This window comes from Pseudopodoces humilis, chromosome 20, assembly GCF_049639895.1.
Source record: "Pseudopodoces humilis isolate 2021_Gansu_Grassland_sample_001 chromosome 20, ASM4963989v1, whole genome shotgun sequence".
Classification (NCBI taxonomy): Eukaryota; Metazoa; Chordata; class Aves; order Passeriformes; family Paridae; genus Pseudopodoces; species Pseudopodoces humilis.
In genome coordinates, this window is record NC_142219.1 from 11,662,110 (window position 1) to 11,681,035 (window position 18,926).

An 18,926-nucleotide genomic window follows, 5' to 3' on the forward strand; every position below is an offset into this window, starting at 1 on the left:
ACAGGTGGCACATCCTCAGAGGAAAGCTGCCCTGAAGCAGCAAGCAGAGGGCTGGTCCAAGGACTGCAGCAAGAGGAGACACAGTCCAAAAATAAACCTGGATCAGCAACCCTGGTCAGCAGCCCTGAACCACCTTACCTACAGCAAGGTAAAAATCACTGGAGTGCTTGTCAGAAGCCAGCCTCAGGGACCACCACCACAGTGTGAAATAATGTGTCTAAGAAACACCAGCAAACCCAAAACATTCCTTTTGTTTGCTCTAGGATCAGAGCGAAACATGTTAGCAGTTGTGCAACTGCATCCCCAACCAGCCAAAGCCTACACCACACAGCTTACTTCTAAATCTTTATTTGTTTTCTACACAGAGAAAACAGAGGAATGTTGAAGCAGCAATATTTAAACACACTAGCAAGGAGCCATCAATCTGTGAGAGTGCACAGAGTGCAACACGGGGCCATTTGTGCCGTGGTCTCTGCTAAAGGGCAGGGTGAGGGGAGGTCCAGGAACAGCCTCTTCAGACAGACAGCAGAGCTCTACGCAAAGGTGGAGCCATTCCAGCCAACATTGGCAGCATTCATGTCGAAGTAGTTGATGTAGACCCTGCAGAAGGAGGAAATAATGACCCCATTAACTCATTTATGTAAGTCACGACAACACAACAGGGGAGAGTGCTTCCCATTCTTCTGCCTGAAAAAACATCAAGCTTCATTTTTACCATAAATCTCGTGGAGCCTTCGAACAGCCAGTATTTCTCAGTCCTCAAAATTGTACTTTTTCTGTTTTAAAACTCAAATTCTTCTGCAGTCAGGGACTGTCCAGACACCAGAGAGCTTTTGTTTAGCAGCCTGTCAAGGATTTCCAGAGATCAGCCCTTTTTGTTTCTGAGCAATGCTCAGTTCCTCACACATGTCACACAGACTGGCAGCCTTGCAGAGTTAAGCAGGCCCTCAAAGCCAGGCTCTGCAGGTCTCCCTTCAACCCCCACAACACCAGGTTCTTCCCATCTTTCACAGCTGCACACAGACACTCTCCCAAACGCTGCAGCCTGCAAGGGAGCTGCTCACAGCCTGCTGGCTTCTGCTTTTGTCTCTCATCTCCAGCCTGTTACTACTCCTTGCTTGTGCTTTCAGCCTTGTTTCCCCAGAGGATGAGACATCACACTTCAAAGGAAAAGACACACTGGACAACTTGTCAGTGCTCTGGTGTTTTTCCCTACTCTCAGAGCAGAAAGACATTGATCAGAGGACACTCCAGGGAAACAGGCACCAAATTCTTCTGTGGACATGAAAGTGCTGCAAGCAATCACTTGGTATTTTCCAAAACACGTGGACTTACTCTTGGCTTTTTAATTTTTTAAATAGACTTTTCAAAGCAGTGTCAGAAAGCCAGACAAATATGGTTAAACTGTGTCCCAGCCTTACCTGTCTGCAGATACGTGCAAGTGCTTTGAGATCAGATCACACAGCATCTTGGTGTAAGTCTTGTTCTGCTGCCCTCCTATTTTGCCGATGCTGTAGAGGCTGCAGAGCGCGCAGGGATCAGTGGAGCCCCCAAAGGACATCATCTGGTCAGGTATGATGTGCACAGCTATGTACTGTGGGAGGGAAACACTCCGTTACAGGCTGTCTGAACTGCCCTCTCCCGACGAAAATTTGCTTTAGGTACCAACTCTAAGCAGGGCAGTTGTATTGGGATCAGGCAGCTCTTCAGTGCTGGCCTCTGCGCACTTCCCAGGCCCAGGGGAGGCTCAGGACCGGCAGCTCCCGGGGTGGGGGGCACGGCCCTGGGGGCTGCGGGGACCCTCGGCCCGGCTCTCAGCTTTAGGAACGCGGTTATGGTGCACAAAGCCACCGGCGAGCCAGGCACTCCTGCCCGCCACAGCCTCGCCAACGAGCGGGGCGGAGCGAGAGAAGGGCCGAAAACCTGTGCATGCGTGCCGGAGCTCACATCCCCAAATCACGGAGCGAGACGCGGGGCCTGCCGGAGAGCCGGGCACAGATTCGGTCTTATCGGGCTCGGCTCCTGGGGCGCTGCGGTGGCTGAGCCGCCGGGAGCCGCCCGGAGCGCTCGGTCTGTCCGAGCCTCTGCGCGGCTCCGCCGCTCGAATCGCGACCGCCGGCACAGGCGCAGCACATCCCCGGCTACGTGAGCGCCGCACTCCTGCAGGCCCGGCTGCTGCTCCAGGCAGGGGCCGCGCATCGGGAGGCTGGGCACCGCGGGTGCGGCGGGCACAAGCTCCTTCCCCCGGGGCAGCCGCGCTGTGCCGCAGCTGCTCCCTCGTTGGCCGCGGCCCGCCCGCCGCAGCGCGAGGGAGCGGAGATGGCCCAGGGCCGCCCCTCCCGCCGGACACGTGCTCGCCCCGCTCCCGGCCCCGCCGCCCGCCCTCACCTGCGCGGGCTTGCCAGTGGCCTTGGCCAGCTGCTGGGTGAGGTCGCCCAACAGGCTGTCGGGCACGGCGTCCTTGCAGACATTGGTGTAGATAGCGAACATGGGCATGGTGGCGGCGGCGGCGGGGGCGGCGGGGCCGGCGATGGAAGCGTACCCGAGCGGCGGGAGCAGCACAGCGGAGTGGCTACGGAGGCGTCAGCGGCGCTTTTAGTGCGAGGGGCCGCCCCGGACGTGCAGCGGCCCCGCCCGGCAGGGAGGGCAGGGAGCGGGGCGGGGACACACCACACAGCGGCTCCTGGGCGGCAGCGGACGCCTCCGGGGGCAGGCTGCTTTCAACAGAGGTCTGCCCGCTCCGCCGTTATTCCTTGGCTTTGTTACTGCTGCTGAACATATTTTGAGGGTTTGTTGCAGGCTCCTTCCTGGAACGGAGTCCGGGCGCGCTGGGTAGCTCATACGTAACCTGGTACCAGCACATGTGATACTACCGCTGTAGCGCTCCCACTGGTTTCTGCGGGATCAGGGCCAGAGAGGGATGTAGGCCTCTGCTTGGCAATTGCGAAAAGGGATACTTACTTGCCCTGGCTCCGAGAATTTTTTTCTTTCGCAAAATTAACAGTTGTAGAGGTTTTGCTTTAACTGTGTACAGCTTTAGCTCGATGTAGTTAGAAACGTCTGCCTCTGTTACCATATTAGTTCTTCTCTAATTTATTTTAGTCAAATTAAAAATTACCTATTGCTTCTCAGCCTCCCCATTTTCAGATCATATTTTTCCACTGGAAAAGGGCAGAAGTGAATTTTGTTTTGCTTAGGAATGAAGTGGTGCGTGCCTATTGGGAGGCGAGAGGCAGCAGAGCCGAGCGCTATGCTGGGCTGTGTGATGTGATGCACGTAGGCTGCCAGGGCACGGCTCCCCACCCCTGACTCCTGCTTGTCCCGACGGCGGCAGCGCTGCTCTGCTGCACAAAATGACTCACAGGAAGGCTAAAGAGGATCAGGCCCGGAGCCCTCTCCACCCAGACATTTCACACACAACAATCATGCACTGCTGATGCTGCTAGAAAACCTGCCCATATGTACATGCTACATATGTGAACACTCATGGCTCTGAATGAGGAGTAAGGGAAGGTAACATACGGGAATGCATTGGAGTGACACAGGTTATAATGCTGAGAGCTGGAGCACTTCCTACTCTAGTTATTAACAGCGCTTAAGAAAGTGACTAAGAACCGATTAAGTTTCCTCCCTCTGATATCCTCAGCTCCCTGCCATTGCATAGTCACATTTATTCCTCTCACCTTCCTGCCTCCCAGATTTATTGCATGGAGGTGGAGTGGGAATTCTACCTGTGCAGGGAGTAAAGCTTGAGAGCAATGTCACCACTGGTGTGCTTGTCCTGTGGCTTGCCAGGCCCAGAGTGGCAGCCCCTGGCTCTGCTGCCACACAGTCTGCAATTTCATTCTCTTTTGCCTCCCTGACTAAGAAAAGCTTTCACCAATGCAGCTTCCATCTGTTATCCCAACAAAGCATTTTTGTTGTTTGAGGTATAGGTCTGTATTTAGAAAGTCTGTGGCTGCAAAGCAAAGCTGTGGTAGGGACACAATGAGATGTTAACAATAGAGTTCAGAACAGGGGTGTGATAAGGTTTGCTCTTCCAGAAAAAAATCATAATACACTAAACTATAGAATTTCAGGATACTGAAATACTCGGTCTTTTATTTTACTTTGGAAGCAAATGATTTTATCTGACCAAGGGCTTTAATAATAAATATTTGTATGCAAATCTTCCTTTCATAATTAATTTACCACTTCAGTCCCTAGGAATGGCTTACTGTGGCTTGCTGTGCCTCTGCCTCATTCTGAGCTGTGCTCTAATCTTCACTGTCACTACAAATTGTTCAATGGATGAAAAGGGGAGGGCACAGCAGCGAACAGTGGTTTTTTCCACTCACTCCCTCTGTCTGTGCTGAGCCCTGGGAGACTCACAGCACAAGTTTTTCTGCTACTCAGCCAGATATCCCTGTAGTGGTAGGCCTAAAGAGGACCTGGACTGCAATCCATCTCTTTTAAATAAGAGGTAATCATGTCTTTGCTCCTTTTGAAGGGAGGTCCATCTCCAACATTTGTAGCCACATTTATTAACATTTATAAATCTTGAAACCAAGTCAAGATATAGTTATATTTTCTTGAAATTTTGCTCTTGAGCATGGACAGGGCAAAGGCAAAAGAGGTGTTCATCTTCATAAATGACTAAACTTTTTTTTGAAAGGAAAGCTTCTGTCCAAGAGTATTTTGAGAAAGCACCGTCCATCTCAACTACAGGCCTTCCCAGAGTAACAAGAAGGTCTCAGTCATGAGATTTCTGCTGCGTTTTTATTTAGGCAGCAGGCAAGATGTTAAATAGCATTGGGTAGCAGCAACTAAGTTACCAATGCCTCTTGAATTTGGCAAATGCCAGAAGGTGACTAGAACTGCAGTTCTCAAACCACAGTGAGGTTTCAGGAATAAGATGTGATCACCCCAGGGCACCTCAAGCAAAGGTGGTGTTATTCCAGCCCACATTTCCAGGACTGATGTCAAAGAAGCTGATGTAGATTCTGAAAGGGAAGGCAGGCACCATTAGCAGCTGAGAGCAGAGTGCTGCAGGCTGGGCAGGGTGCTCCTGCACCAGGACACACAGCCATGCTGCAAATCTCCCTTAGGGCTTTATCCTTCTCAGGCCTTACACTCCCTTCCTCCTGCCCTTTTTAATGCCATATCTACTTGCATTCTGGAGTTCCTAGTGATCAAGTTATTGTGTCTGTATCTGGTCTTTTGCACATGATACCTGTGGGTACATACAGTGCCTGAACCTACATCATTTTAACCAAGGAATTCTGCAGCTTCTGGACATCAGCATTGGAGCTCATGCAATGGCTCCTTTTTTCTCTTTAGGTGGGGAGTTGCTCAGTTGACTTGGCATTTAACCTCCCCAGTCAGCACATTAATAGAGAACGTCAAAAGACCAGCCTGGGATGAATAGTTTTAACAATCTGTGGAAAGTCACGTCAGAGAAGTGGCTGTATGAGCTCACCTGTCAGATGGTATTTTCAGCTTTTTGTTCAGCAAGTCACAAAGCAGTTTGGAGTAGACCTTGTTCTCCTGCTCCCCTACCTTTCCAGTGCTGTACAGAAAGCATGTAGCACAAGGGTCTGTGGAGCCACCAAAGGACATCACCAGATCAGGGGAGATCTGTATTGCTAGATACTGTTGGAAGAAGAAAATTAATGTTGTTTTTTTTTTTTGCTGTATTAAGAAAAGTTTTGAAAATTCAGGAAGGCATTTCTGTACTGAAACTGCAGTGAAAATAAATGCATGTTTTTCATATGTAAGGCTTTCATTTGTTGACATCTTACTGTCTACATTTGCATTCTACTCCGAGATATTCACTGCTGTGTCAAAGGCCAGTACAAAGACTCCGTAGATTTTAGGCTTCTGAGTCCAGGTGCTCCAGGAGTCATTATAGTTCATTATTATTACAGGTCATTCCAGTGACCTGTAATATCTCCAGCTCCTCCTCTGAGCCACCAGACTCTCCCTGCCTGTGTGGGAAGGTCAGGGTGAGGGGGGTGCGCAATGGTACCACTGCCGCATTGCGTTCCAGAGAGATTTTGCACCTCACTGGCTCCTGCTGCAGTCTTCCCTGCTGAGGTAAATGTGAACTGACACAGCAGAGGCCTAAATCAACATCCCCCTCATTAAACAAAATACAGCCTAATCCTGCTTTTGTTCTTGATATCAGGAAAAACAGAAGAAAGTATCTATGTTAATGTTAATGACCAGCCCGCGATTTTCCCCGCTGCTAATACACAGTGTCAGATCCACACACTGGGGAATCTAGGGATCAGTTCCTCTGGCATTCATCTGCCTCCTGTGCTGTTCTTACCCACGTTTATTAGCAGCGCATCGTTGGAAGTCGGCAGCAATTAACGCTCTTGGTAAAACAAGCTAGCCTGAGTACCAGGAGTTGTCTGGGTAATTAGTCTTGGCCATCATTTACAGTTTGTTTGGGTGTAAGGTGCATCAGGCCACAGCAGTACAGGATAAGCCAAGGAGATCCTGCTGAGGTACCACTTGCTCAGCCCTGTTCTCCCCTGTCTGGACACCATGTGCTCTCAACTTTATGCCAAGTGTAGGTACATCCATGCCTTTAACATCTACCCAGGGAGCAGGTTATCACTATTAAAAGAAAAATTGAGTTGAAGCATTAATCAGCATTATTTTCTTAGAGTAGTTTGAAAATATTTGGAACAGTTCTTCCAGTAGGAAAAAACCCTATTTGATTAAAAATCTGCATTTTTCTGAAGTGGTACAGTTTCCTGTGCGAGGAAAGCTCTGCATTCCATCCCACCCTAATCCTTTCCTTCTTTCTGTGTTATAACTAAAAGGCTCTCCCCTTCCTATTGCCTCCTTTGTCACGAAGAGCTTGTATGCCCTCTTCAGAAAAATCTCTTTGTTATTCCCTGTATATTTCTAAGTCTCATTACATATCCCTTCCACACAGCTGCACAAACCTGTTCCAGCTGCATCCCAGCCCTGGCCTCTAGCTTTATATTCAGAAGCTGTTATGCAAGACACACCCCTTGCCCCCCCCCCACCGGCAAGTACTTGTTTGCTAGACTGATAAAAGTTGTCTTTTTTTTAAGTAGGGATAGAACACATCAGTTTTACATAAGAATTTGACCTGTTCAGGTGTCCCAGTGCATAGAGAAAAGTTTGCTGGGGAGCCCTTTCTGTAGGCACCAAAACTTTCTTCTTTCTACAGTTAAAGCATCACTCCCACAGCAAAATAAATATTTTCTGAAAATGGGCTCATGAACAGGCAGAAACGGTGCCTAAACAAGCAGCTACAGATCCATAGCCAATTTTACTGCTGCTACAGCAGCTGAGGTGTAGCTCATGTTCTGAAGTTGACAGCTCTGTAGAGAAGTTTTCTTTTGATTTTTCATATTCAACAATATTCAGTAAGCAACCAATACACTGCCCAGTGACCAGTCAGTATTAAGAAAATAATAGCCTCATAAATTTTTATAAGACCCTCAATACCAACATTTCAAGACTTTACTTCAGTACCATACTGCCATATGTTTTGGCAGGTAAAACCCCTCCAGTTTGGTAGTGAAACCAGCAGGCAGCTTTTACTCTGGTATTTTGATTACAAATAGCAGAATGGTACACAGATATTTTTGCCAGATGTCCAAGCAAGCTGAATAAATAATTTTTTTACTTCAGCTGTAACCACTAGGCTACAGGCATTCTGTTAGCAAATAACAGGCACTTATTCAACAGGACTCAGCAAGGAAGCAGGGGGTGAGGTTTGCTTTTCAGTCAGCCAGATTCTTGAGAGGTATTCACAGGTACCTGTGGACACACCCACTTACATCCAGTGTCTTCATATACACAGATAACTACATGCAATATCATCCTACACAAAGCTAATTTGAATACTCCAGGGTTTTGAGACCTCAATAAAACTAAGTTACAGTGAACAAGTGTTTGATATTCTCCTAGAGAAATACTGTAAATACTGAAATACTGAAATACTGCAAATACTGGTGAGTCATTAGCTATATTAGTTTATCAAGGCTATCACTCAAAAACAGCTAATTGCATAGGCAGAGCTGACTAAAGAAGGAAGATATTTCAGCAAATGGATTTACCTGTGCTGGTAAGGCTTTTGATAATTGTTGGGTGAGCTCCCCTGCAGAAGACTCTGGGACTTTATCCTTGCTTATATTTGTGTTAACAATGAATTTAGGCAACTTGAGATCACAAGCAGGTTTCTTTTCAGCTCACCTTGTTCTCACAGGCTTGCTCAGCCCACTGTGCCAGCAAGCGCCTCAGGAGCCTCTAAATAGTCAGCGATACCGTCAGCAGGTGCATTGAGAGGGGTGGCAGTGTCTCAGGAGAGGTGAGGCTGAATGTGCCATCTGCAGGCTGCTGACACAGACAGCCAAGGCACTGGCCTGGGAGGGAACCCAGCTTTTGCACTCTGGAAACCAAAGCATCCAAAGTGACACCTTATATTGGGATACAGCCCAACCATGAAACCAGTGAAAAAGCAAGTGTTTCAGAGACTGAGTGTAGGTTGTAATGCACATCTTTATGCAAGTCTAGTAATTGTTTTTTTAAAAATTGTATGGATGATTCAATTCTGATGTCTGAAACTCTCTCTGTGGAATGGACCATAACAAAAACCCTCCAGTGACACATGTTGTGCAGACCTTTCCTGAGCCATGACTAAGTCATGACAAAGATGCCTTAAAATCAGGGTCTTGATTTTCCGCTGTGGTGATGGATTCTACATGCTTAGAGAAGACTTGTTTTCAACTTGCTCCTTTGTTGTGCAAATAGTTCCATAACAGTCATAACTCCTGAGAAATAGGAAATCCACAGGCTTTCTGACATTGGTGGTTTTATCCAGAGTGGAGGGAGTGTGTGGCGAGGCTGGGATCAGTTCTCACTGCCTCCTGGAAGAGCCTTACATGAGAGAAGTGATGAAGAGGGATAATATATTTGGTATGGGGTGTTCACAGTGAGATGTATGGAGAAAGCAGGTTGAAAATGGTGATGGGAATAAAATAAATAGTTTGACAATCTCTCCATATTAAAAGTGATGGGTGTCTTTATGCCAGTAGTTTCTGAGTTAAGAGTTTTTATACTCCATTTTCTCCAGGCAGCAGAAAAGAGGGAGTGCTTTCTATAGCTTGCTCTAAATGCTTGTATTGAACACTGTAATTGAAGCAAATACTTTTTAATGGTGAAAACTTCTGTATGAATGTGCTGAAGCTGATTGTGTTCAAGGTCAGGTTGACTGAGCCCTGAGCAACCTGATCTAAATGGTTTCATCCCTGCCCATGGCAGGGAGGTGGAACTAGATGATCTTTAAGGTCCCTTCCAACCCAATCCATCCTATGATTGTCTGGTGTATGTTGATTTGAAGTTATTTCCTTTGCTGTATCACCCTTGCTGTAAAAAGCCAGCAAATAAAAAGTCAGGAGATGAAATTACTATGTTAGTGTTCATTTACAGCCCACGTTTGTGGATTGTGTTTCCTGTAGGCATTCTGAAAATAATGAAAACCCTAAAAAAACACAGAAATAAAATCAGGTTTACAAAAAGCCTTTTCAAGGTAGGTTTCCTAAGCCAAAGTGTTAAAAACAAACCCAAGTGACACCTTCATCTGTAAGGAGAGGAGCTGTAGTTTGTAATATTGGTTCATTTTTCTTCAGTGGTTAGAGGAAAGCAGGTGGCATGATCTAAAGTGTTTAGTTACAAGTCATCCTATACTTGTTATTGGTCACTTGGAAAAACTTAGACTATTTCCATTGAACTTCACAACCTATTTTTACTGCTGGGTACAATAATCAGTCGTTATTCCCAGCTTGCTTACATAACAAGAAAAACATTTCCAAAACAAACTCTTTCTTCTGTGAAAACATCTGATGTAATTCCCAGAAGCTGATGTACCAGGTTGAAAATCAGTTCCTTAGACACAAGAGATGCTCTCCAAAGTCTGGTTTATTTTATAGCAGCCATTTTACTTCTCTTGCATGCAAGAATATCTCAGTTTAGCAGATCCTTCTCCCTGCCTAGAGTTGCTAGGGTGTTTTCCACTGAGATTTCCATTACATCTCCAGGACTGTTGTGCAGCAATTTCACTTTCAATACTTTTTTCTTCTGCCATGCTGAAACCTGTTTTCTGAATTTAAGGTGTTAAGTTGTTAATCTGTATCTGCTTGGGTCACCCTAAACCATGTATTTAGCTTTTCCTCTGTGTGCCTGTCAGCCAAATATTTTAGACTTCTATGTTTCCCCAACCTCATGACTGTTGGGCATTGAGCCTTCTTAATCATTCTTTACCTTGGTTTGTCTTCTTAAAATATTTCACTTGTTCTTTTGTATTTCTGATACTCTGAGCTGTTTGCCAGCAGGTTCCTGCTTATGAGATACTTAGTGTTACTCTAGAATAATGATTTTCATATCTACCTTAAAAAAGAAAAAGTAAATGAGACAGAAGAGCTTGCAGTCTGTTTTTAATGTTTCCTTTTTAGTTCTATTGCAACATTATTTCCTGTCTTTTCTAAGAGATGCAAATTTCTTCTCTGAACATTCAGAGCTTGGTGCAAGACAGCTGTTCCTTAGGAAAGTTATTTTCAGTGACAGGGGTTTCTTTTTTCCCAAAGTTCAGCTTGTTGAATTCTGCTTTTATTTCCATGATTGACTTTCCTTTGGTCTCAGGAAGATACAGGTAGATGAAAATTGCTGATAAAGCAAGGATTCCCAAAAAGATAAGGAAGCAGAAGGGTCCAAGGTTATCCTGCAAACAAAAATACAAAACAAAATAAGGAAAATAAGAAACTCATTTTTATTTCGCTGCACTTTAGTGCAAGCCTGTGTCTTAGAAGTTCAAATTCAAAGGTGCATTCAATACACAGTCCAGGACAGGTATCAAACCAGGAATTTCCACTGGCCATGTTTGACCTGAGTCCAATTGCTGCTCCTTGACAAACCTGGGGAATTTCTGAGCAGGTTTGATGTTTGGACAGAGCTTTGTGTGTCGTTGCAATTTATTGCTATTATTTTTCCCCTTGTCAGCATTTGGAAATAGATTAGCCTGGAAAGAGGGATCCTGTGAGAGTCACTTACAACAATTATTGGAAAAATCATCCCAAGTACGAACAGTCCCATCCAGTTGATGCAGCCAACAATCAGAAAGGCTGATGGTCTGTATGACTGGCTGAAGATTTCAACCATCACAGATATGGTGGCTCCAGCTGAAAAAGCAAAGCCAAGCACACACCAGGTTTATTTGTTTCCTTGCTTCTGCTGAAGCTCCTGCCAATGGCAGTGGCAGAGATGACGGGCAGGCAGAACACCTGTTGATAGGTGGCCTCTGCTATGAGGGTGAAAGACCTTGATTCCAGAAATGGAGTCCAGCAGTTAATTTAGGTTCCTCTTGTAGGTACTGGAATCCTTTTTCTGGTATCAGTGGGTCTGCGCAGTTCCATATTGCTCTGGCAGTTGTTACTGGTGCAGTGGTTTATAAAACCAGCCTCCCTTTTGGCTCCTGTGGCCACTTCCACCTGGAGCATGTTGGTAGGCATAAGCTTAACTTGTTAAGTTATTGAAGATGATTACTATAACATACCTGGCAATGCCTAGAATCCTGTTTTTAGCTGATTAATTTAGAAATTATTTTGAAATTTCTATCTCACACTCTCTGGAGAAGATGATACTGTTTTAAATTATTTAGATCACAGATCAGCAATAAAATTTCAGGTGTCTGTATACTTTTCCTGTCTCCCTCTTGTATATGGCTGCCCTTCCCTCCTTAATTTCCAGAACTTTCTGGCAAGCACTAGCCTGTTCTTCCTCTGCCAGTTGTGCTGCCAGTCAATACAATACCAAATTTCCTGCCAGCATAATCATTGATGTACTCACATGGTCCAATTCCATAGAAGACAACGAACAGAAAGATCAAGATAACACTGAAGTAATGCATCCAGAAAAACCGATGCTAAAAGTGAGAAACCATAACAAACCATTAAACACACGACAAAATCTCAGAGCTCTGTATTTCCTGCCACTGGCTGAAGTTTTTATACATCTCCTGCCACTGAAGAGCAGGAAGGTGGGCTGGGGAAGTGGCCACAAAGCCTCTTTACCTGCAGTGACAGGGTCATGGTGAGCAGGGCCAGCACAGAACACATCAGTGAGTATCCACCCCAGAGCAGCACCTTCCGCCCAAACCGGTCTATAAGGGTGCTCTGGAAAGCAGAAAACATGGATCACAAACCCCAGTTCTCAAAGGAAATAATTCCTCCTCTCTCCATGTGTTCTGTGCAGAAGACTTGTCTAAATAATAGCCATAAATCAGTGTCATTTGACAGTCTCTTAATTCCTAATCAATTTTATTAGTTTCTTCAAAACAAATTCATTATTAATGAAACTGTGTTTATTAGTCAATCCTAAGCTGTTATTAGACAAGTTCCCTCTCTTGCATGCTGGTATATGTCAAATTGTGCACACAAACATACACACATCTAACCCAGAACATCAGAAAATTATTATTTTGCAGAAAAAAGTGAGTCTGAAGACACACAGACATGCAAATAATTGGGAAAAAAACTTTGTATCCTGCCTGTGGTTTTGCAGAAGCACGAAAGTGGCTTAGGTTATGCAAAATTTCCCTGAGCCCAGTTACAAGAAAGGAAAAGCGCAGTTGTTGACCACATTAAATTTTCCCTTCAAACTCAAATCTGAAAAGACTTACACACAATATAGAGGATAAGCACTCACACAACCCAACTCCCAGGGACACGTATGGGATAAGGTATTCTTCAAACTTGGCTGTGTGAAACACTTCAAAGGAATAGAAGTATATCTGCAAAACGTGAAGAGGAAAAAAAAAAGTGTTGCATTTGAGATACAATTCTAAGCTGGTTTAATAACATTGACTTTGAGAGGTTTGTAATGCTGCCTGGCATTGTCTCTCATCCTGGGGATAAAGAGAGCACTCAACTGCGTTGATTCCACAGAGCTGCAACGTGGTCATGACAGTCATCAAAATGTAAAGCTGCCAGCGCAAAGATCGCTCTTTAATTACTTCAAGCACACGCAAGGTTTTCGTGCTCGCCATTGCACCCTTCTCCTTCATAATGTCATCAATTTCTGCCTGGTGGTCTCCTTCACCCCAGAGCTTCCTGATGGCTGTAGGGGAGAAAGAGGGAAGTGGATTATCCTACCAGGATAGCTCCATCAGGAGTGGTTGCATTAAACCCTTTAGGCTGCCTGTCCATTGGAGTAGGTGCTGCTGCTGCTGCTGCCATCTGGTTGCTGCAGGGGCAATTTGAAGAATTTTGTCTGGCTGGCTGTCGGTATAGCACAGCTTTCTAATGTGGAGTTTACTCAACTGTAAACAAAGTAAACATTTGAGTACTTTTTGTTTAATAGTACAATAAAAGACAGCTGCCTGAACCATTTCCTTTAAAGAAATAAAGCAGCGCCCACCAAGGTGGGAAATGTTAGACAAGCTGATGTACATGTGTGTTCCTTGTCTTCATGGGCCAAATGAGGCTGAGTGAGGCCCAGGTGAATGCAGACATTGCCATGGGTACCTCAGCTGCTGTCTGTGAAGCCGCCTGTGCTCCGTGGCACTGCACTGTGCAGCACAGCTGTGCCCTGCCTCATCTTCTGCAGCGGCTCTCAATGGGACAGAGCAGATGGAGGGAAGTAAGTGAGCAAAGCAGACACTCTACCTTTCCTGCAGGCTTCCTCATTACCCTTCTGTATCAGGAGGTAGGATGGTGAATCAGGGAAAAATGGGAGGGTAACCAGTTGAACCAATGCTGAAAGTCCACTAGATGCTAACAACCATGGCCACAAGGCTTCGCTTCCTAAAATCTCCCTGGAAAGTGTATGTGAAACAAAATCATGCTGAAATAATGGAATGAATGCTGAGGAAGTTTTTCTCAGTGATAAGGATTGCTCAGATTCCATTCAAGGGCTCACTGGAGTAAACCCCTGAATTTTAATTTGGCAGATTTCACAAATTTGCCTATTTTTATTTCTGACAATTTATTTTAAAGGAATTAGCTGATATTTTGAAAATCTTTCTTAATATCATTGGAACCCAGTATAATGTCTAGAGAGCTGATGAGACTCATTTGACTGCTTGGCCACAAGAGCAAAACAGCTTGCCAAGACTTTTCATTTAAGTACAAAGAATTTTGAAGGGGAAATCTCCTAATAGAAAGAGTGTGAAAATAAGAAGAAATCACATTATGAGTAAATAATTTTCTGCCTTCTATATTTGAAACCATATTTCCCTCAAATACAATCAAGATTTTTCTTCTGGCGTAAGCTAAAGCATGTTTTGGGGAGGAGGTGAGTGCTTCTCTGTCACTGATTAGGGGAGAGGGTAAAGTTATAGAAACATTTCTACTTTTAGTGTAACCTGATAGAAAAATTGGAGAATTTACCGTAGCCCAACAACCTGTCCTGTGAGTTTTCCCAGGGTCAGAAAAACAGCGACAGTGGAGTTGGTAAACCCACGCAGCTTCTTGGGTGAAATCTCTCCTACATACTGAGGATGTATATTGAGAGAAAAACCTTGAACATACAAGAGAATAAATAACAGTTAAAATATTTACAAAAGCTTAACTTTCTGACCATCATCTTCTCTTATATTGTTTCCATTCACTTGGGTATTTAGATTACAATTTCTTGCAAAAGAGATGATATCTTTCACTTTTATTGAGTGCCTGGTGTATTTGCTTTTAGAAATCTTTCTTCAAGGGTGGCTGTAGAGACAATCCCAGGACAGCAGGTCAGGGGCCTGCAGGCCTTGGACATACCTGAACCAATGCCATAGAGAAAGCGCCCAACCAGAATCATCTCGAAGGATTTGGCTGTTTTACTGAGGGCCATGAAAAGTGCAGCTACCAACATGATCAGGTTGGTGAACATTTGGCACTTTTTCCTGAAAAAAAAAACCAAACAAAACCCCTTGAGAATTTAGTGTGAAATGAGAACTTCTTGTACTGTTGTTGTGACAGGAAGCATGGTACAGCCATTCCTACTGTTTTGAGGAATGGCTGAAATAATTTCAATTTAGGATAGTCAAAATGGTTCTTTATAATTTTAGGATATTTTAGATTTGAATGAATACATTTTTTAAGATAAGAATTTAAACAGTTGGAACCCTTTTGTCATCATTTCCACAGTACAAGTAGGGAAAAATATTTTCTTTTGGGAAGGACTGGTCCAGTTTGCCACCAAGATTTTTAAATGGCTCTGAGTCTTCATAACGTGTGTGGTTGTTCCCCAGAAATAGTCTGAGTCCATAAGTCCCATTCTAGAATGGCTTATTCTAAAGACTTTTGGCTAAATGGGTGCTCTGAGATTGCAGACAGAGTTTTTTAGAGGCACATTTCATTTCAAGTCAGAATCACATATTCACCACCCTGGTGTCTCAGGCTCAGTCTTTTGCACTCAGATGTTTTGCTGTGACACTTGTTAGACAAGAGCCCCCTTGCACACATTAAGGATAACAGAGACTCTGAGTTTAGGCTGTGATTCAGCAATTAGGCTACCACGTGTTAAATAAGCCATGGGAGAGGTGATCTTGTTTCCAGTCTTGGGAGACTCTCAGCATGTGGGATGAGGCAGTGTCCCACAAGAAATTTCTTGGGGGCACTTACCTGTTAGGAAAGAACACAATTGCAGGCAGGCTAAGATGGTTTGTTGAGACCCAAATGAGGGGCCCCTGGATCAGTGTGTTGTGGAGCAGATCTTTAAGTGGGTCACACCAAGAAGATATGTTTGCCAATTTCTCTGCAAATGAAATTAGTGGTGTTACACACAAGGCACCAAGAACAGACCAGACTGGTGAGGAATCCTTCCTTTGTCCAGTGGCAAAGATAGTTTGGAACTGCCTTTCAGTAACATGGATTGCCAAGAACAGAGATGTCTCTTGGACATTTGTTTTGGTGCTGATTATATCTTTGTGGAATTACAAGCAATTTTTTTTTCTCCTCTCTCGGTATTTTCTCTAGAGTAGATCTGAATATTTAATATAATGTCACCACCACAAATGAATGTATTTAAATGGAAATCTGACTCTTCTTCGTCACATAAGGATATTTTCCAGGTGTTTGAGTAACTGCATATAATGTGTTACAACACAAGACACACAGCTCCTTTGGTTGAGTTTGTAAAGCTTGGGAGATCTTAGTGAAAGGGGACCTTGAAGAGAATGTGAACCTATGCCAGTACTCCCAGAGGCACTGATCTGGTGATGTGATGATGACTGCAGCCCTTACAGAGCATGGTTCCCTGGGGAGGGCAGATAAATAGGACAGAAGGCTGCTTGGAAAAAGTGCATGTGCCAGAAAACCAAATCAATTGTCTTCAACAGGGCTGCTTCAACCAAAGAGAAGAGACTTGTCCTCCTTGGTATTTCCCTGTACTTTCTGACTGCTGAGCTGTTACAAGAAGCACTTACTTCCTGTATTTTGTAGTCAGGTAGCCACAGCAGAGGCTTCCCAGGAATCCTCCTATCCCATAAACAGACACAATGAAGGACCACAACAGCATGATTGTCTCAGGGTGGAGGGGAGAGCCATGTCGATCTATCCAGGTTTCATTGATAAACTTCCTGATGTGCTGGAAAATAAAACGAGATTTGCCTGCATGATGGGTGTAAGATCCCTTCACATTTGGCTGTTGTACTTCAGATCAAGACTGTGGTTCCATATTAGACTTATTTTGAGACTTTTTTTTGTAAAACAAGTTCATTGAGGCCACACAGCATATTCTTCAAGTTTGTATCAGCCAGGCAGCTTCCTGGTGAGCACGTCGAGAGCTCATTTAGTGCCTTCCTTTGGGGACTTGTACACTACATGGCAAGAGCTTTTTTAAAACAGAAAATTCTATCCCGTTCTTTTCAGGAAGAAAAGTTCTCTACACATGTGATGTTGCTGTTAGCCAAAGAAAAGACCTAGACATATCAGCTGAATGCTCAATAAATTTGGGATTTGGGATTTATGGGAGAACAGAGGGCTCAGCCTCAGAGGATGACTACACTTACCACAGAAGGATAGTTGATGACAGAAATATGGAATCCATATGGGAAACTACCACCAATTCCCAGCACTAAGATCATTTGAAGCAGTCCACGGAACTGAACCTGCAAAGCAAAAATAAAATGCTCCATCAGCTTCTCACTACTCTAGTTTTGTGCAAGGCCAGAGACTTTGTAGCCACACTGGTCCTTCCTCTTTGTCCACTTCAGATCCTTTTGAATTTAAACATTTTTCAGAATCCCTCTAAACTGCTGCCAAAACTCGACCATCAGCCACAGTGCCAGAGCAGACAACATGGGTGTAAGGGTGATAATTCACCACTCTGCTTGCGAGAAGGAAAAGGAGTTTGAAAAGGTGTTCCTGATAGTACAACTCTCACTGTGTGCCTGCAACATCTGACAGGTTGGCTGGATAAAGGTGTCAGTCCGTGCATTTTCCCTCTCTGCAATCTACAGCGACCAATGTACACCAATCCATAATGGATGATGATACATATCACTTCTTCCCTTTTTAAGATTATGGAAACTCTTGATGGATTATGTTAATTATCTTTTGATGAAGTGAAGGAAGTAATTGATTTAAAAGTTTGTCATGATTTCTTAGCCTTTTGCTGCACCACTACCATATTCATTATTTTGGGAAGTAATCACAATGCTTAATATTTAGTATTGTTTTCAGTAATTTAGAAGACAAAGTATAGTATCACAGTCAGTGGTGGAAGAGCCAGAGCTGTTGTTAGATTTTTATTTCATTATTTCATTTAATTTCATCCTGTAGCATAGAAAAGACAATGCAACGTGATCTTCATGGCCACAAGCCCCATTGCTCTTTGTGATGTTTAAACACAGAAAGGAAAGATGATCTATTTAACAAGGGAATTTAAAACCTTTAAAGAACCTGAATCTCTACTATTATGTTATCTTTGGCTTTTGTAAGTCAAGGAGGCCTGAGGAATGTGAGCAGGTACTCACCAGGTTGGAGAGGAAGGCAGCCATCTCCTGTGAATGAGCCAGTGCCTGCTGCTCGCTGCTGGTACCTGCCAAAGAACCAAATGCTCACGTTATACAACAGCAGTGTCAGTGAACCAGTCCCATGTTACTGAAGTTAAATTTTACTTCTGAGGTTTTTGAGTTAATTACACATATTCCAGCTGTCGTACAAAGTTTAGGATTGTTGGATTAAATATTTCAACCAGAAGTTATGTCTAGCCCAGGTAAACAGGATGGTGTCTCTTGCAGAACCTGTATGCTTCATGAACTCTGTCTTCTGCTGGGGGACAGGAGACCGAGAAAACAATTTTAACCAGGGTTCCCATCATCATAACCTGCTCAGTTCTCAGTGTGAGAAACTTAGAGACAGAGCTCTCTGTTGGGAATCTTAGATGGGGCTTGGACGGTGAACTCCAGGACTTTGACATGTAACAGGAAAGAGATGTCCTCTCTCCAGGTGATGGCAACTTGTGCACATCGTAACTTAATCATTACTGGAAGGAACTGAACTACTCCATGATTTTGAAATGGGGTGCAAACTTAACAGTTCTACAGTGACATACCAGGCTTGACCAGCCAAGCATTTAGTAGATGATTTTTCTTTGCTAGTAGAGAGAAAGATTCATCATGCAGTTTTGTCTGGCATTTCCACTAGGAAGTGTACTTTTTGTGTCTGAAGAATAAGGTTGTTTTGAAGCTGTTTTGTAACCTCCACAGCTGGATTGATGTCTGTTTCTGCTGAGAGAAAATTCCCAGGCTCTAACTTCAGTTATTTCACAATTAAGAGGATCTTGAATGTATTCAATTGATAAATGGCTTAGCTATCACTTGCCATTTACACTTCAGTTGAAGGAGAGGATGAAGAAATCATGAAGGGCTTAGTTGACACAAGCAGTTATATTTACTAGAAAATATTTCATATGCA

At 44.2% G+C, this 18,926-nt stretch overlaps 3 protein-coding genes across 6 annotated transcripts; all 3 read right to left on the minus strand.

Moving 5' to 3' along the window:
- Window positions 1–332: 332 nt before the first annotated feature.
- Window positions 333–2,612, minus strand: LOC102103863 (macrophage migration inhibitory factor). Its single transcript, XM_005524483.2, has 3 exons — window positions 2,389–2,612; window positions 1,422–1,594; window positions 333–600 (listed from the first exon to the last, which is right to left on the minus strand). The coding sequence occupies exons 1-3, from the start codon at window positions 2,494–2,496 to the stop codon at window positions 534–536; spliced, it is 348 nt and encodes a 115-aa protein (XP_005524540.1). The 5' UTR covers window positions 2,497–2,612; the 3' UTR covers window positions 333–533.
- A 2,303-nt stretch (window positions 2,613–4,915) lies between these two features.
- LOC102111823 (macrophage migration inhibitory factor-like) lies at window positions 4,916–8,307 on the minus strand. Its single transcript, XM_005524614.1, has 4 exons — window positions 8,293–8,307; window positions 8,085–8,186; window positions 5,459–5,631; window positions 4,916–4,982 (listed from the first exon to the last, which is right to left on the minus strand). The coding sequence occupies exons 1-4, from the start codon at window positions 8,305–8,307 to the stop codon at window positions 4,916–4,918; spliced, it is 357 nt and encodes a 118-aa protein (XP_005524671.1).
- Window positions 8,308–10,486: 2,179 nt separating this feature from the next.
- LOC102104040 (solute carrier family 2, facilitated glucose transporter member 11-like) lies at window positions 10,487–18,086 on the minus strand. 4 transcript variants are annotated; one of them, XM_005524484.2, is made up of 12 exons: window positions 17,984–18,086; window positions 17,018–17,116; window positions 16,433–16,593; window positions 14,784–14,908; window positions 14,409–14,538; window positions 13,686–13,834; window positions 12,950–13,137; window positions 12,701–12,811; window positions 12,093–12,194; window positions 11,869–11,944; window positions 11,074–11,201; window positions 10,487–10,744 (listed from the first exon to the last, which is right to left on the minus strand). In XM_005524484.2, exons 1-12 carry the CDS (start codon window positions 18,005–18,007, stop codon window positions 10,538–10,540), a joined length of 1,500 nt encoding a protein of 499 aa, XP_005524541.1. In that variant the 5' UTR covers window positions 18,008–18,086; the 3' UTR covers window positions 10,487–10,537. The 4 variants fall into 4 exon arrangements, with proteins under 4 accessions (XP_005524541.1, XP_087921194.1, XP_087921198.1 ...); XM_088065068.1 differs by lacking the exon at window positions 17,984–18,086 and having other exon boundaries at window positions 17,018–17,143; XM_088065072.1 differs by lacking the exons at window positions 17,018–17,116; window positions 17,984–18,086 and adding an exon at window positions 15,630–15,762 and having other exon boundaries at window positions 16,433–16,564.
- Window positions 18,087–18,926: the final 840 nt, after the last annotated feature.

Coding starts and splice junctions, on each gene's coding strand:
- LOC102103863 (XM_005524483.2), bottom strand. CDS start 2,496: ATGCCCATGTTCGCTATCTACACCAATGTCTGCAAGGACGCCGTGCCC. Junction 1,595..2,388: donor CCACTGGCAAGCCCGCGCAG/GTGAGGGCGGGC, acceptor TCCCTCCCACAG/TACATAGCTGTGCACATCAT. Junction 601..1,421: donor TTGCACGTATCTGCAGACAG/GTAAGGCTGGGA, acceptor CTCCTTCTGCAG/GGTCTACATCAACTACTTCG.
- LOC102111823 (XM_005524614.1), bottom strand. Junction 5,632..8,084: donor CAAAAGCCTTACCAGCACAG/GTAAATCCATTT, acceptor TTCTTCCAACAG/TATCTAGCAATACAGATCTC. Junction 4,983..5,458: donor CTGAAAATACCATCTGACAG/GTGAGCTCATAC, acceptor CTTCCCTTTCAG/AATCTACATCAGCTTCTTTG.
- LOC102104040 (XM_088065068.1), bottom strand. CDS start 17,143: ATGGAGCATTTTATTTTTGCTTTGCAGGTTCAGTTCCGTGGACTGCTT. Junction 14,539..14,783: donor TCTCTATGGCATTGGTTCAG/GTATGTCCAAGG, acceptor TGTATGTTCAAG/GTTTTTCTCTCAATATACAT. Junction 13,835..14,408: donor GGACAGGTTGTTGGGCTACG/GTAAATTCTCCA, acceptor TACACTTTCCAG/GGAGATTTTAGGAAGCGAAG.